This window comes from Tyto alba, unplaced genomic scaffold (genome assembly GCF_018691265.1).
Source record: "Tyto alba isolate M040663 unplaced genomic scaffold, T.alba_DEE_v4.0 Super-Scaffold_39, whole genome shotgun sequence".
NCBI lineage: Eukaryota > Metazoa > Chordata > Aves > Strigiformes > Tytonidae > Tyto > Tyto alba.
The window spans coordinates 1,695,947-1,711,371 of NW_024881314.1; the positions used below are offsets into that span (position 1 = coordinate 1,695,947).

At 54.9% G+C, this 15,425-nt stretch overlaps 1 protein-coding gene across 5 annotated transcripts in view; it reads left to right on the plus strand.

The window, feature by feature from the left end:
• Window positions 1-15,425, plus strand: part of SLC39A11 (solute carrier family 39 member 11) — a 115,016-nt gene that overhangs the window by 89,457 nt on the left and 10,134 nt on the right. For all 5 annotated transcript variants that reach the window (XM_033002326.2, XM_042802616.1, XM_042802615.1 and 2 more), the window contains exon 7: window positions 869-938. In XM_033002326.2, the coding sequence (XP_032858217.2) occupies window positions 869-938 (70 nt within the window). The remainder of the gene's footprint in view (window positions 1-868; window positions 939-15,425) is intronic.

Here is a 15,425-nt window from a genome sequence, read left to right on the forward strand (position 1 = left end):
TCTGAAAATAAGATTTTGGTTTGGTTTGGTTTGTTTCTGGGAGGGATGAGGCAGCTGTGCCGGTGGTGGGAGGGCAAGAGAAGTTTGTGGAAGGGCAGGAGGGGAGTGGGGAAGGATGGAGTAGTTATCCCTGCACAGAGGCAGCAGCAGATCGCAGGTCTCCTGCACCCGCTGCCCCCCTGGGAAGGCTCCTCGGCTGGTTTTCTTTGGAGTTTATGGGATTAACTGTAACCTAAAATAATCTGCAAGGTGGGAATTTTCTCGTGGAGTTTGGGTTTCCTTCCGCTTTGGGTACAGTAGAGGCGTTGTGCCGGTGTTTGGGTGTGGGGAGACCAGGCACCGGGGAGGGGGGCATTGCTGGGAGCCTGGTCCTGATTTAGCACAAATCCCAGGGAATTTATGGGAGAAGTTGGTGTTTGGTTCTTCTGCAACCCCCCGGTGGCACCAGCTTGTCTGCACCTTGCAGAGACACCTCTCTGCAGAGAGGTTTGCCAAGCCGGAACCTTTTGAGCAGACTTTGGTGTTTTGCACTGCTATGTTCCTTATTAAATTAGCATTTCAGCTGGTGGGGATCGTGATCTTTTCCCCTCCAGTGCACTCATAAATACAGAAATCTCTCTTCTCTCTGTTGGCTTCCCGAGAAACTGTCGGTTTGCGTTCATGGTGAAGTACCCTGGGCAGTGGGGCAGGCTCTTGCATTGAGTTTAGATTAAATGAATTTAGATTAAAATGAGGTGGTTAATGACCTGGCCCAAAGTCCTGCTTTCCTGCTCATGCCAGTCTTTGCTCCGTTGGAGCTCAGGAAGAGGGAAGGTCTCAGGGCTGTTGTAGGGTTTGACCTTACTGGTTTTTTTCCTTCCTGTTCCAGAGGGTCTGGCAGTGGGAGTTGGATTTGGGGCTATTGGAAAATCCGCATCTGCGACCTTCCAAAGCGCCAGGTAAGCCACAACGCCGGTTTTGTGCGTGCCTTTGCCTCTTGGAGGTTGTCTGTCTGTCCCCCACTGCTGCTGAGCCCGGGTGGTTGGAGATGCTTTGACTGAAACTTGTCTGGAAGCACAAGCGTGGGCAGAAGGAGCAGAAGAAATTCCTAGTGCTGTTGCATTTTCCTAGCGGTTGCGCTTGTCAGACATGACAGAGAAATGCTGAGATTTTCCACAAAAGCAGCATCCCAATGGGTAGGAGCAGCTGCTGGAGCTGTTGGAAAGCGTGCGGTGGCTTTGTTTTCCATTCCTGCCAAGCAGGGCCACTAGAATCTGTAATTCATGGCAATAAAGACCCTCAATCCTCCCGGCATCCCTGCTCCCGTTCTCACCCAGTTTGGCTTTTGGCAGCGCTAGCACTGCCCCCAAAACCTGTCGTGCTTCCCTCCGGGACTGGTGTGAACACGGCGAGGGGTTAATTCAGCTCTTCCCAACTGCTGGGGAGGGGGATTTGGGCTGCGGGTGGATTTTCGTACCGGGAGCAAACCCCTGGGTGTGTGGGGTGAGTGATGGCAGAGGGAGCCCTGCTGCTTCCCCACACCCAGCCACCCCCCGGCAGAGCTGAAACTGGGCTGGCGTGGCTAAAGAAATGGGAGAAAGGAAGAAATCTGGTGCAAAGCGGGAGCCGGAGGAGCTGCCTCGGCTCTGGAAGAGCTGCTGGCACCTCTTGGTGGCCGGTTCGCAAACGGCACCCTCCTGCCGAGCCTCCTCGACGGGCTGTTACCAAACGTTTTGTGGCTTTTTTATTTAATTTTTTTTTTTTTCCCTTTTTCTGTTTGTTACACCTGAGGCTCGTAGCACCCCACGTTCCCTTCGCCCCCTTCCTTCACCAGCCCCACGCTGCGATTTAGGTGGTCTGGGGACAACGCGGTGTGTCCAGGCTGTGAATAACCTGCCCGGCCCTTACAGCTCGTGGATCAAAGTGCTGTTGTGTCTCAGCCACCTTGTTCCTGCCAGAGGATCTGTGGGGCCCCGGGGGCTGGTTTTGGAGCCCTCCAGGGTGTCCAGCCCCTTCTCTGGCTGAGGACCCTGTAAAAACATGATTAAAACCTTCTGTACCCGATGCCCTGTTAATCCCTGGCTGATGAGGGACCCATCCTGACAGCACGGGCTGGCACCGGGTGCGCTGCCCCAGGTGCTTGGATTGCAGCAGATACCATCCAGATTTGTGGTGAGAAAAGCAGGATACATCAGCTCTAGACACCGCGTTTCTCTAACCTTCTGAAATAAAAGGCTCTTCATAAAGTCTGCAGAGACTTTAGAGATGCTTGAACAAAAGGACTGTTTTTCATCAGCTGCTCAGCAGAAGCTAAGAAGCCAGAAGCAGCTGGTTCTTTCTCTGTATTTACAACAGCATTAATCATGTTAGATGAAAGGTGGAGTCTGTACCATGAAAATACCAATGCAAATTTAGTCAGCTGCGAAAGGAGACAAAATAACTTCATTGCCATCAATCTGTCTGTCACTGTCATCTGCGGGCAACCCAAAAATCGCTCGGTGTAGCCGCTCCACCGTGAAGCCATCTGGAAATATCCAAGAGTAAAATTTTAAGTGGCTAATTGGCGTTATGTGGGCTTAAAAAATAGCGGTGGAGTTATACCTGACACGAGCTAACATGAGAAATAGAGCTGACTCTTTTGACACATCCAAAGGGGAAATTGCTCCTGAACCAACCTCAGCTCTTAGGGGACAGAGCAGTCGTGGTTCCCCTCAGGTCTGTTATTTTGAGATAGTGTTTTAATGAAACAGCTGTGTGACTCAGTTTACCTCCTCCATTCTGCTTCTTTTTCCCTCTGGGTGTCACTAACCACCTGAGCACCAAGCCGGGGTGAGCTGCCTCTCAGGAAAGCTCCTTCCTTCAAACCTCGAATGATGCAAAAGTATTTATTAATGCGCTCCGAGCACAAGATGCAGGCGCCTGGGGACGCTTGCAACGGCTGGTGGATGTTTCCAGGGTTGGCTGCGACTTGCCCACGATACCCACAGGACCTTCCTTGCTGCCTTGTGCTCGATGAGTTGATGCTGGCGTGCTTGGGGAAACGCCTGGTTGCATTGCTCCCAGAGGGGTGAAACCTCGGGCAGGAGCCTGAATTCATTCCAGCTCGCCGTAGGGCAGCCGCGCTGTATCCCGGAGGGCTGTTTTCAGAGCCACGGGCTTTGCAAATAAGCAGCGTGTTTGCAGGGAGATAATTAGGAAGAAAGGGGAGAGCACCCAGCGGCTCTGCAAACCAGCGGTGAGGCCGGGGCGTTTTGAGGAGCCGGGTGCTGCTCCGGCCCCGTTTGCCGGGGGGAACCCCTGTACCCCAAAGCAGCTCAAGGGTGGGTGTCGCAACCGGGTCCCTGCTTGCCTCGGCCCCCCCCATCAGGGTCTCGAGCACTTTGCTTTTTGCCCGTAGCGCCGCGATGCTCTGCGGCTTTGGAGGCGGGTTAGCACCCTGTTCCTGGTAACCTTGCAAGGACCCGGTGGGGGTTTCGCCCAGGCTGAGGACTTTTCCCCTGTGCCGACGGTGGGAAGGTTTCTGGGTGCTGCCTGCCCGTGGCAGGAGGGGTGCTGCGGGGCTCCTGCCCTCACCTCGCGCTTGGAGCTGGGCTGGTGCAGAGCTCGGCCCCGGCCGAGCATGAGGTTTTAAAGTTTTGGGGGTTTTAAAGCAGAGTGGGGTTGCAGACACGGGGCTGGCTGGGAGCTGGGAACACCAGCAGCCGACGGCCTGAGTCGGGGGCGGGACGCTTTGGGATGTGCTTAAAACCTCAAAAAGGATGGTTAAGGAAGCAGGGTGGGATTCTCACCTCTTAAAACACCCGGTGCTTTGCATGTGCTGGCACCGCCTCTGCCATTCCCTGACCCCTCTGTGCTTGCGGGGTCCGGCCTTCTGGGCTCCCCCCTTGCACCCCATCTGCCCCCCCAGCATCTCGGTGCTGCCTGCCAGGCCCCTGCCCGCCCTCCTCCGCGTTTCTTTGCTGCCACCGGGTGTGCAGGCTCCGTTCCTGCGATCTGGCTGCTCCGCGGCTCCTCTCCGCCCGTGCCAGGGCGAGCCCTTGAATTACAGCCCCTCGTTTTGTGAGTGGTCTCATTTACGGCTCGTGGGGGGGTGTGGGCAGGGGGAACCCCACTTTATTTGGCCTGTCAGACGATGGCAGGAAAACACAGCCCCGTGCAGGTGGGGTCTCAGCCGTGGGGTTGGATCTTTGTTTTTGTGCGCGGGTATCGGCGCTCCTTCAGCTGGGCAGCGCGCTCGAGCCTTTTTTGGAAAGGTGATGTAGGTTTTACGGCAGTTTAGACAGGGTTTAGGGTGACCTAACGTCTGCTTTTGGGGTGTTTCTCAATGCGGGGGCTGAGCTGTTGCTTGTCCTCGGGCAGCAGCTGGATGTTGCAGAGCGATCCCTCCCCGCTTGCGGGACTGTGGTTCGCCTGCCCGGTTCCTCGCAGGGATAAAAACCATCAGAAGGTCCCATGGGCTGGAAATAGCGGTTCAGGACAAAACTGCTGCGGGGACAGAAGAGGAATGAGACCCAGAGCGAGCGTGTGCCCGGGGTGGGGGGAGCGATGCCTGCGCAGAGGAGCAGTGCCCGGCGTGGGGTGTGCAGTGAGCCCCGGGGAGAAGGTCCCCTCCAGGTGTGAGCAGGGAGGCACGAGCTGCTCCTGGCTGCCTTCCAGGCAAGAAGGTAAAGTGAAGGGCAGCCATATCTTAAAAAAAAAAGCTGGTTTTACCTCCCTCTCTTTGCACACCATAGCGTGGGGGGAGGAAACCCTCTCCACCTTGTGTGGCTGATTTAACGGGAACCAGATGGGGCTGGAGCTGCTTGAGATCAAGAGAGGCTGAATTTTGCACTTCCCTTGGCTGCCGTGGGGATGCGGAGCGCGCAGGGGTGGCTTCCCCCGGGGCTGGGTGTAGGAAAAGAGGGGCTGGGGCAGGGCCCCTGCTGCTGGCCACGCTCCTCGTGTCCCCGGGGCAGCGGTGCAGGGGAGCAGCACTGTGTCGGGGTGGTCTCTCCCTCTCTCCAAGTCTCTTCTGGGTCTTTTAGAAGACAAAAGCACCCACCGATGAACCCTGGGGCGACCCCGAGCCCCTCATCCCATGGGGGGGTTACGCCTGCCGTGCGAGGTGGGGTCCGGGCTGGCAGGGAGGGGACCCCACGTGTCGTCCCCCTCTGGACCCACGTCCCTTCCCTCGCTGCCTTGGCATCTCCACTCCCGCACCCCCGGCCCACGTGGCGGGAGCTCGTACACCCTGGCTGGAAACACGAGAGTGGAGGGGGAGGCAGGGTCCCTGGGGACCTCTCTTTTTCTTCCCCCCCCCCCCCCCCCAATTCCATCAGAGGCTTTTCCTTTGAGAATCAGCACGGGGGGCTGGTTACCCCCCTCCCCATCCCACCCAGCACCGTGCCGTTGCCTTGGTGTGATGACTGGATTTGGGGGGTGCAGGGGGTGTTCCTGGTAGGGCGCAGTGGGGATGCTGGAGCCTGATTCTGCTTTTTGCCCCTTACAAATCCCCCGCTGTGCTCTTTGCTTTCTGAAAGCAGGAGGCAGCTTATAATCAAGCTGTGTGCGAGCACGCAAAAGCCAAATTCGTTTTCTTACAGAGTGTTGCTTCTTCCTGTGAATTTTTCTCTGTCAAAGAGGAATTCACCATAAAATTAATTTCCTCAGTCAGGATTGCAGGAACTCTTGAACGCACCTGCGTTATACTGCAGCGTGAACAGAAAACTACTGTAAAAAGCTTGTGCCAGCGATTTTGCTTTTCACAGGGGAAGGGTTTGGGAATGTCTTTAAGGGACGCGCTGTCCCGAGGAGGAGGCAAGGGCTTTGCCTCCGGACAGCAGCGACGGGAGAAGCCGGGGGCGAGCGGTAAAAGCAGAAGAGTTTCTGTGACCGGTCTCATCTGTGCAATGAGCGGTGCCTGGACCTGGGCGGCTTCCTTGGCTGGCTGATTTGGGGAGGAACGGGGAAGCTGTTGCACGGCTAACTTTGCACTGTCTGGATTCTCTCTTTGGCCCATCTGCTCCTCCGCGAGGAATCACAGCGCCGTGTTTCCAGCGGACAGGACTTCCACTGCGTCACCGGCTGGCAGCACAGGCAGCGGGTGATTCACCGGCCAATATTCCTGGTTTTCCCGTGGCCGAGCTGCTTTCCAGCTGGGATGTGCGCTGGGGATGCTCTTCCAGTGGAAATAATCCTGGAATGCTGGATCCCCCTTGAGCGTGTGTACTGGCTCTCCCCCCCAGCCTCGGTGTTCCATGTAACCGTATGGTGGCTGCGTGAGTGTAACCTCTGAGTATTTCATTTTGCAGCCTCAATATTATTTTAATGTCATTTGTGTGTATAATTAAAAAAAAAATATTGATAAAAGGTGAGTATTAAGGCTGTCAAATCAAGCCTGTAGCTCCTGGGAGATGCTCTCTTCCCCCTCCCCGCAGCTCTCCTGCCCTCACCGTCCATCTCCTGGCCCTTTGGGGTTTGGTTCAGGCTTCCTCCCCGTGACGGGACAGAGGGTACGTGAGCACCGTGGTGCCTGGCTGCAGCCGGTCTGAGGATGAGGGTCCTGGGGGGACGAGGGTCCCCGGGGACCGGAGCTGCTCTCTGTTCTCATGCGACACAACCCGGGAGCTGCGGGGCCGCGGTGTGCTGCAGCGTCAGCTCGGCAAGAAAGCTCCCTTTGTCACGGCACGAGGCTAAGTCCGGTCACAAGGGACAGTATGTGCCAGAAAATAAAATATAATAAAAAAAAAAAAAAAAGATAATTTCAACTGCAGCAGTGTTTTCAGGATCTGGGTAGTCGATGAGGTCGAAGCTTGGTAGAGGGATCATTTAATTTTAATTTCAGCCAGTGCTGCAAGCTGGCCCCAGGCTGGGGCCGGAGCTCCTGCCCACGGGGGGATTCCTGCAGCCTTTCGGCTTTGCCGTGGGATTCCCGCAGCACCGGGCTGGTGCTGAGATGATGGGTGACTCTTGCCTCCTCTGAAAAAGCATTCATCTCCCGTGCCGTCCGTTCGCCGTGCTCGTTTCACTAAATACTTCCCGTGTGATGGTTTGAACAGCTGAGCCCGGTGTCCTGTTCCCACGTATCTCTTACGTTCTGCATTTTTGTTGTTGGTTTGTGGCTGTGCCGGCTGCTCCGGGCACCTTCCCCATGCTCCTTGCATGGACAGGGCAGAGCTGCTCCTCTACTTCTACCATCCAAAATAGGAGATGAATTAAGGTAGCGTGGACCTGACTATTACAGTGAATAATTTGGCCGGTTGCAGGCAAGAAATACCTGCAAGCCTGACTTGAACTGAAAAGGCAGAATGAAGTGCGGATGGGATTTGACTGCACTCCTCCCTCTCCAAAAGCACACCGTGCCTTTTTCTTTTTAAATCCACCGCTGCTCCAGGGGTAGAAAGCTCATGTCCCTGCTGATGGCCAGGAAAGCTGAGATGCCCGGGATGATTTCCAGGCTCTGGGCTCACCGTCTGACACCAGCGTCCCCGTCCCCGGTTGCTGCTCCTCTCCCGTCTGACACTAGGTGGTAACATCCATGTTCCTATCAGCCTGTTCTGGGCAGATTTGGGGCTGGTTCATGGTCTCGCGCCGCTGTAGGGCAACCCTGGGAGCTAATGGGACTCCCAAACGCAGCTTTTTTGCTGGCAAAACGCCTAGCAGAGGGCTGCTCTTTCAGCTGGGAGAGAACGTTCAAATAAGTGAAACCGATAGCGAGTTAAACGCAGTAAATTACTTTGAGCAGATGAAATATATAAAGGACTAGAAGTTTGAAAAATAAAGTGAGATGTTTTGTTAAGCCGTGGGTGGTCTGGGCACCGGGTCCTCCTAGGATACCGCAGATGCAAATAATTTAGAGAGGTTAAAAATGGTGTAGGCAAATTTTTGGCAAACCTCTGCCCTAGGATGAAGCTGACTGCGTTCGGGGAGGGGGGGGGGGGCCGTGGGGTGCCGGTTGCTGCCGAAGCAGAGGGGGGCTGTGTTCACGGTGGTGTTTGCAGCTCTCCCTGCGTGGCTGGGAGCCGTTCTCGGGGTTCACGTGGATCCCCTTTAGCGGCTGTAGCAGTCGGAGGCTGAGCCAGCGGCAGGGGGAACCCCTCAGCACTCAGGTGGGGGGCAGAGGCATCTCCCCACCGAGGGTGTCACCCCCTCAGCACCCCCTTTTCCTGGCTGGGACCCTCCTGGGTGAGGCAGACCTGCACCCAGCAAGCTTTTCTCACCTAAAGCCCAGGTTCCTCAGGGCAGGGATGGATTCCTTCTCCCCTTCAGCAGCACCCAAATCCCACCGCAGAGAATGTCGCGTCCTCTTCTACAAGCTGCGGGTGATGTTTTATCCGGGGTCTGAGCCCCGCTCGCTGCAGGTGCATGGAAGGGAAAAAGTGCCCAATTTTTGTGGGTGTAATGTTTAACTTGGGCTCATCCCTTCCCCAGCACACCTCAACTTGCAAAGTGATTTTGGGGCCGATGGACCATCGCATCGTGGCACCGGAGCTCCCACCAGCATCCCACCTGCCCCGAATGAACGCCCCTATTTATGGCGGCTGGAGAGCGGGTGTGAGTGTGGAAGTGATGTAAACAGATATATTTTTATTTTTTTTTCCGACCCCCCCCCCATGATGATGGTGATGTTTCCTCCACTGCAGCACAATGGTTCCCATTCATCAGCCCTTTTGCTGGGAATGCTGGCCTTGTTTTGATCTGTTGTGCCCACAGATTGTTTCCTGTCCAGCTTTGGTAAAACAGACAGAAAAGAGGCTCCGAGTTGACAGGCAGACTTTGACTATGGCTTGGAAAATATTATTTCATGGGACAGCCTGTGCCTCCCACGCTGTGCGTCTCAGGCTGGAAAAAAAAAAAAAAAAAAAAAAAAGAAAAATCGGCTTGATTAATGTACGAAGATTGAAACCAGGCAAAAATTTTATACTGTGTTTTCTTTGAATGAATGGAAATCATTGTGGTCTGAGAGACAGCAGAAGACACACTGGGTTTTTCTCTCGTTCACACACATGCAATCCCCGTCTCTTGCTTATGAATAGATCCACAGTGGAGCTAATAAAGAGGTTGCTCGGGTAAGATCAAAATGTGGGGTCGAATCCCGACCTCTTTATCAGATCGAGGCCGCGCACAGAAACGCCTAATGGAAAAAACCCACCTATTGATGGTAGGCGAGGTGGGGCTGCACGGGGATTTCCACGTTTCCTGGGGATCCCAGGGTGCAGAACAAAGCCCAGTGCTGCCGCTGGGTACAAAACAGAACTGTTGGAAGATGCTTATTAAGCACCTTTTAATTCGCCTCTCCCGAAGGTAGATGTTTATTACTAAGTGAGAGTTAACGAGCGGGGTAGGTTTCTCGAGGGCTTTTCTTTTGTGAATGATGGGGATGGTACCCAGGCGCTCTGGAGAAGAAGATGCTCTGGAAGGGTTTTGGTGAGCCACAAACCAGGGCTGAGGCTCCTCGGCCGCCGTGTCCCTCATTGTGGTGAGGGAACCCGGGCAGCGATGGCTGAAGAGATGGAGAAGGAGGCTCCTGCCAGCGCCGACGGCATCTTCCCAGCGGAAGCCTCACATGCAGATGGCCCAGCCCCCGTGTGCCGGCGTGCGGGTTGGCTTTAAGAGAAGAAATGCAGGATTTAGGCAAAAGAGCAGGCCTCGGCGCCGGATGGGATGAGGCTGAGTGGATGTTGGGAAAGCGCTTCTCCCCCGTCCCTGGCTGGGAGAGCCGGAGCTCGGTTCGGCAGCGAGGGGACAGATGCCCCGCGGCAGCAGCAGAGCTGATGCACGTGTGCTCCTCCTGCCAGAACCGCCTAATTCTCTCTTTGCCCATCAGGAAACAGTGTTTTGTTGTGGAGAAAACAAACAAACAAACAAAAAAAAAAGAGTATTACGTCTCTTCTACGCTTGGTTTGCGGCGTAGGTGGGGTCTCAGGGAGCTGGTCCCCGCCGCGGCCTCCCTTCCCGCCCCTGATCCTCGATAAACCAACTTACACCGCCGACAGACAGAAGCCAGGCTGAGCGTGGTGTCTTGGCTTCATCCCGTATGCAAAAAAAAAAAATATTACTGCGTGAATAACGAAATCAGTATGACACCAAACGCAACGACGTGTCCAGCCTCTCCCAGAGCCGCCCCGGAGCTGTCGATGGCTCCCGTCATCTTGCGTGGCCGGGTCTGTGGGACGGGCAAAAAAAAATGCCGTGGGAAAGCTGTGTGGCCTGCAGAGTTTTTATTGAGCTGCCTTCAAAGCCACCAGATGTTTTCCCCACCAGGAAAACATTTGTTCTCCTGCAGCGCTTGGATAGTCTATCGCCCTGCAGACTGACTTGCTTCCCATTTTGGTGCAACGCCGGGGAGTTAAATCCGGGGTCTTGCGGCGCTTTGCAGCTCAGTCCCTGATGGGGAGAGACACAGGCAGGGAGCAGAGACCTTGTTTTCCAATCTTGGGATCGGGAACAGAGCGCAAACCTTTTCCCAGCCCCCCGCAATGGTGGTACCTCGGTTTGGTCACAGCAATCCGGGTTGCTAAAGAGCGGCTTCAGCGTGAATTTGAATTTACGGGGGAGATTTTCCCAACGTAAACCAGGGCTTTGGACCCCAGCAAGGTCCCTCGCCCGCCTGAAGTGCCGGGGGTGCCCCGGGTGAGGGATGGACGATGGGCAGGCGCTTTTGTCCCACCGTTGAGCAGACCCGGGGGGAGCAGGGCCGAGCCCCCCCGGCAAAGGGGAACCCATTTCGGACCGGCAGCTGCTGTCAGGCAGGGCTCCAGCCGGGAGAGCGGCTCCTCGGTAGTTCTTGGCAGCAAACCATGTCTTGAAAGGTTTACCTTGGCCTCGTGGTGCTGGTCCTGCCTCCTGCCAGGCTGGGGAGGTCGGGGTGGGTCTGTTCCCCCCCCATCCCCATGCACCAGTGTGAGGGGGATGTTTGTTGGAGGATGGTTTGGGTTTTTTTGTTTGTTTTTTTTGTGTTTTTTTTTTCTTGTTGGTTTTTTTTTTGTTTTTTTTTTGTTTGTTTTGGTTTTTTTTGTTGCTGTTGATGTTTTTGTTTTGTTTTGTTTTGTTTTGTTTTGTTTTTGTTTTGTTTGTTTTTTTTTTTTCTTTCAGTCTTGCAAACGGGCGCTTGGCTGACGGGGGGTGGTTTTCCATCGCAGGGCCGTGTTTAGGGGTCGCTGCTCTTCCCGAGGCAGCCGTTTGGCAGAGGTCACTCTCGGCTGGAGATGCCAAAGAGGGGATTGAGCAGTGGAGCTGAGCGCTGGGTGCTGGGCAGGGGGGTGGGACGGGGAGCACCTTCCCAAAACAGCCAACCTGCAGAAGGCGAAGGGCTGCTAGAGGAAGCGGGTGCTTTGTGCTTTCCTGAAATCCAGAAACCAAAAATTCAAGGCACTCTAAGGCAGTGCTTCATCAGGGGAAGCCTGCCCGGAGTGGTGCAGCCCACGGCAGAGCCAAGCTGAGCAGAATCCCTCAAGCTTTGTGGCTTGTGTCGGAGGCTCCTTTGCCACATGGGTGCCACAGGTTTGGTTGGCAACACTCCTTCTTCTTCCCTTGCCTGTGCCTTGTCCGAGATGGGTTGAAAGCCTGTGGCAGCCCAGCTTCTGCTGGGCCCCGGTTTCTGGGGCTGGATGGGTGCTGCAGCCTTTTATTTATTGCCCCGGGTTGGAGGAGGAGAAGACCTCCCAAGTCAACAGGGAGGTCTCCAAAGCCTGGCTGGGAGCCGGGCTGCTGGCTGCCAATCCCTCGCTGGCTGTTCACGTTTACATCACCGTTTGTATAAATAGCCTCCCCTCCTCTTCTCTCTCACTTCTTCCTTATCCCTTACTCAAGTGTCTAGACCAAGGAGGGTTTTTGGTTGATTTGTAATACTTACGAGAGACAGCTGGCCTCCCAACCAACATCTGGCTCCGTGGAAAATCTGTGTAATGGTTGCTTTCTTCTCTTTCTGTGGTGGCCACTGCATCTGCAGACACAACCTGAAGGACAGGGGATGCCAGGAGCAGCTCCCACGTTGGAGCTCTTTGGCTTCCCACCTCCCTGAGAGAGGGGAGCTCCCCAACCCTTTCCCGCAGCGTTACTGGTGGCCAACTGAAGGGTTTCTGGCCGAGCTACGGCTGGGTGCAGCCTGTGGTGGCCCTGCAAGAGGAGAAGGCTTCAGCACTGCGTTTGCAAGAACCCCTGAGCCGCAGCTGCTAGAATGTGTTGGAATGCTTCCCCGGGACCACAGCTCCCCCCGCCCGCACCCTGTGTTTGGGGGGGGGGGAGCGGGGGGTGAAGGTTTTCTCCTGGTTTTCATCGCAAGCACGTTGGGCGTCTGCAGCATCCTCTGGCAGGGCAGCCCCAGCCACAGGCGATGCTCCGGCTGGAGGATGGATCGTGATGCTTAGTCCTTTCAGCCCTCGGTCCTGCTTAGTCAGGAGGCGAGCTGGGGCCAGGTTTTACAAGCACCCACTCTTGAATCTGGTCCCCCCTCCCTCCCCGGCCCCAAAAGCTGGCAGTCGTGTTCTCCGGGACCTCATTGCCGAGGTCTCTCCTGCCCAGCTTTGATCTGCAAAGTGGCCCCGTTCAGTTCCTGTTCACCTTAAAATGAAAGAAAGAGGGGGGAGGGAAAAAAAAAAAAAAAAAAAAAAAAAAAGCAGAGAAAGAAAAAGCCATTATCCCTGTTTATCTTATCAAGATAATGCCAAACAAAGCTCACTTTGAGCACCAGGTTCATCTTTGCAGCCCCAGTGGCCCGTTCCACTCTTTAGCAGCCTGGTTTAAAAATAAACCCTCCGAGGAGGGGAAGCAATTTGAATGAAGACATTGTTACTGTACATGATGCAATAATAGGGCCTTTTATAGCTACAGCTGTTAGTAAATTGTTTAGTTCCAGGTTTTTGGGCTGCATAAAGGAGCCGTTCTGGTGCTTTCACACTCTCCCCCGGCGTCTTTTAACAGTGATGCTGCAGGAGAGGGAAGAGGATAAACCATTTCAGCACTTTTAATTTTGCTTTTAGCTAATGATCCCCATCGGGATGCAAATGTGGACGCCCGGGAATCGTTCGTGAGCCCCTCAATAAAACCCTGCCACGGCAGCGAGCCCTGCTCGCGTGGAGCGGGGGGAGCAAGGGGGATGCTGAGCTCCATCACGGTGTTACTGCAGGCACCCGAGAGAGGACGAGTGAAATACATCCATATATTTATCTATATGTATTGCTGGGCTTTGGTTTCCTTCAGGTTCTTTTCAGCCCTTAGGAGGGAGGAAGAATAGTGTCTTTATTAACTATACTCATCCTTCTTCCCTTGCCTTGCTCGAGGCTTTTGTTTTCTGTAAGCGATGGGAGCCGTGTGTGTTGGTGGCTGTCTGGATCTGGTGGACAAGGCAAAAAAAAAAAAAAAACAACAAACCCCCAAAAAATCTCCCCCTAAACTGTTCCCCCACCCCAGCATTTTATTTGTCCCGAAATTTCCATGGCATGTAAAATAATTTTCTGTGTGAAATGTGCTTACAGTTTGAAGATTCGTACAAAAAGGAGTGGGTTGGCGCTTTTGCATGAAGCTATAAACATTAATTGGCAGGTATTATTGGGAATTTTTATAGGTGGGCCATAATCCCGGCCCTGCTTTTAGACCACCCAGCTTCTGCGTGTGTTTAATTTTTTAAAAAATATTTTAATAACCTTTATAAGGTTCTGTATCTCCCTCCAGCTCTAGCCCTACCCGAGATCAATGCAGCCACATTGTTAAATCCCACTTTATTTATGGGTGTGCCTATATGAATATGTAAAAATTTAAATTATCTGCAGCCTGACACTGTTTAAAATAGAGTTAATGAGGTCTTGCATGAGGGTCGTCTTAAGGTATTTAAAAATAGGTGCTTCTGACTTGTAGGGTCTTAACCAAAACCTCCTGGAGATGGTTGGAGTTGGAAGGTGCTGCCTGTGGCTCCTCAGTGGCTGCTGGGGAGGGATGTGCCTGGTTTCTGCTCATAAATGGAGGAATTTCTGTCCAAACCATCACCTTTGGGAGCTGGTTCTAAGCTCTCACCGTCCCCACAGACTCTTTGTTTTACGGTGGTTGCCATTCTGCTTGTAACTGGTGGGTTTTGCAGGGTGCCCCGGAGCTGGGGGTCTGCAGGGCTGGGGGTGGTCCCCAACGATCCCGAGCTTTTCTCCAAATACGCTTCAGAAAAAGGAAAGATGCTGTGAATAAGGGCAGCGGTGGGGCTCCTGCTGCTCCACAGGCGGTTTTTTTTTTTTTTTTAATGCTGCCCTCCTAGCCGTGTCCTATGAACGGGGAAACTGAGGCAGGGGCGGGTGCCTGTCGTGGGGGCTGAGCCTCTCCCAGGGCTCACCCACCCATCCAGTCACCAGAGCATCATCCCCTCCGGCCGGGTCCCCACCTCCCCCCCCGGCAGGATTGGGGACCACCCGCCGACCCCCCCCCCTTTGGCTGGGCAGGGCTGGGGAGCACCCGCCGGCTGCTGGGGAGCCCATGGGTGTGCGGGTGGTGTCACCAGCATCGGGCCGGGGAATATTTGGGTTTTGTGCTGGTCCCTTTCCCTGGGCAGGAATTTAACCCTGGTCAATACGACGGGGAAGCAACGCTGAGAACGGGAAGGGATGTCTTCATCCCTTTACAAGTATTTGTTACCTTTTCAGCTAGGCAGACCGTAACTGTGCAAACAGAAATTTGTCCGTGCGGTGGATCCTGCTGTTCATTACGCGCCGCCAGAGCAAGCCGCAGGGCAAGGGAGACGGCTCCCATCCTCTCAAAGAGGGTTTTGCAGGGAGCGACTCCAGGGCTGGGTCACGGCTCCTGCTCGTTGTGCAGACACCGGCCTCGGAGAGCCGGAGCTGGGTGACGCCGGCCGGATCCTGCGCTCGCAGGTCGCGTTCGGGCTCCCCGAGCCTTCCCCGCTGCGCCGCCGAGGGCAGGCCATGGCGAAAAGAGAGGAGAGAGCAGGAACGCACGGAGCTCGTGAAACGTGCCTTTGTGCTTCCCAGATCGGGGGGAGATGTGAACTTTTACCCCGTGCTTGAGTCTGACTCATAAATCAAACAGTTGCATAAATAACCGGGCAGATAAGAATACGGATTTTAAAACCCCAGAGGAATAAATAGGCCCTGGGCAGCGGGACCCCTCTGTGCGACCCGGCGGCAGATGAGCGGTTTCCATCGCTGATCGCCCGCCCCAGCTGACATTGAGGTTTTAAACTTGCTCTTGCCAGCAGCCGCTCGCATCGGGGCACGGCTGGATGGGGGGTGCCCCACCTCCTATCCTTTTGGCTGATCCCCCCCCCCTTCTTCCTCCCTGGATTTACTGGGATGGGGGGGGAGCTGCCCCAGCCCCACGCAGCAGCTGAGCCCGGGCTGGCGGCACCCGGTACCCAGAGTGATGACCCTCGCTTGCAGCCTGTATCTCACGGGATGTTCTTGCACCCTCAGCCAGCTGCATCCGAGGGCTTGCCCACCTTTATGCCTCGATCCGGTTTCCTCGGCCAA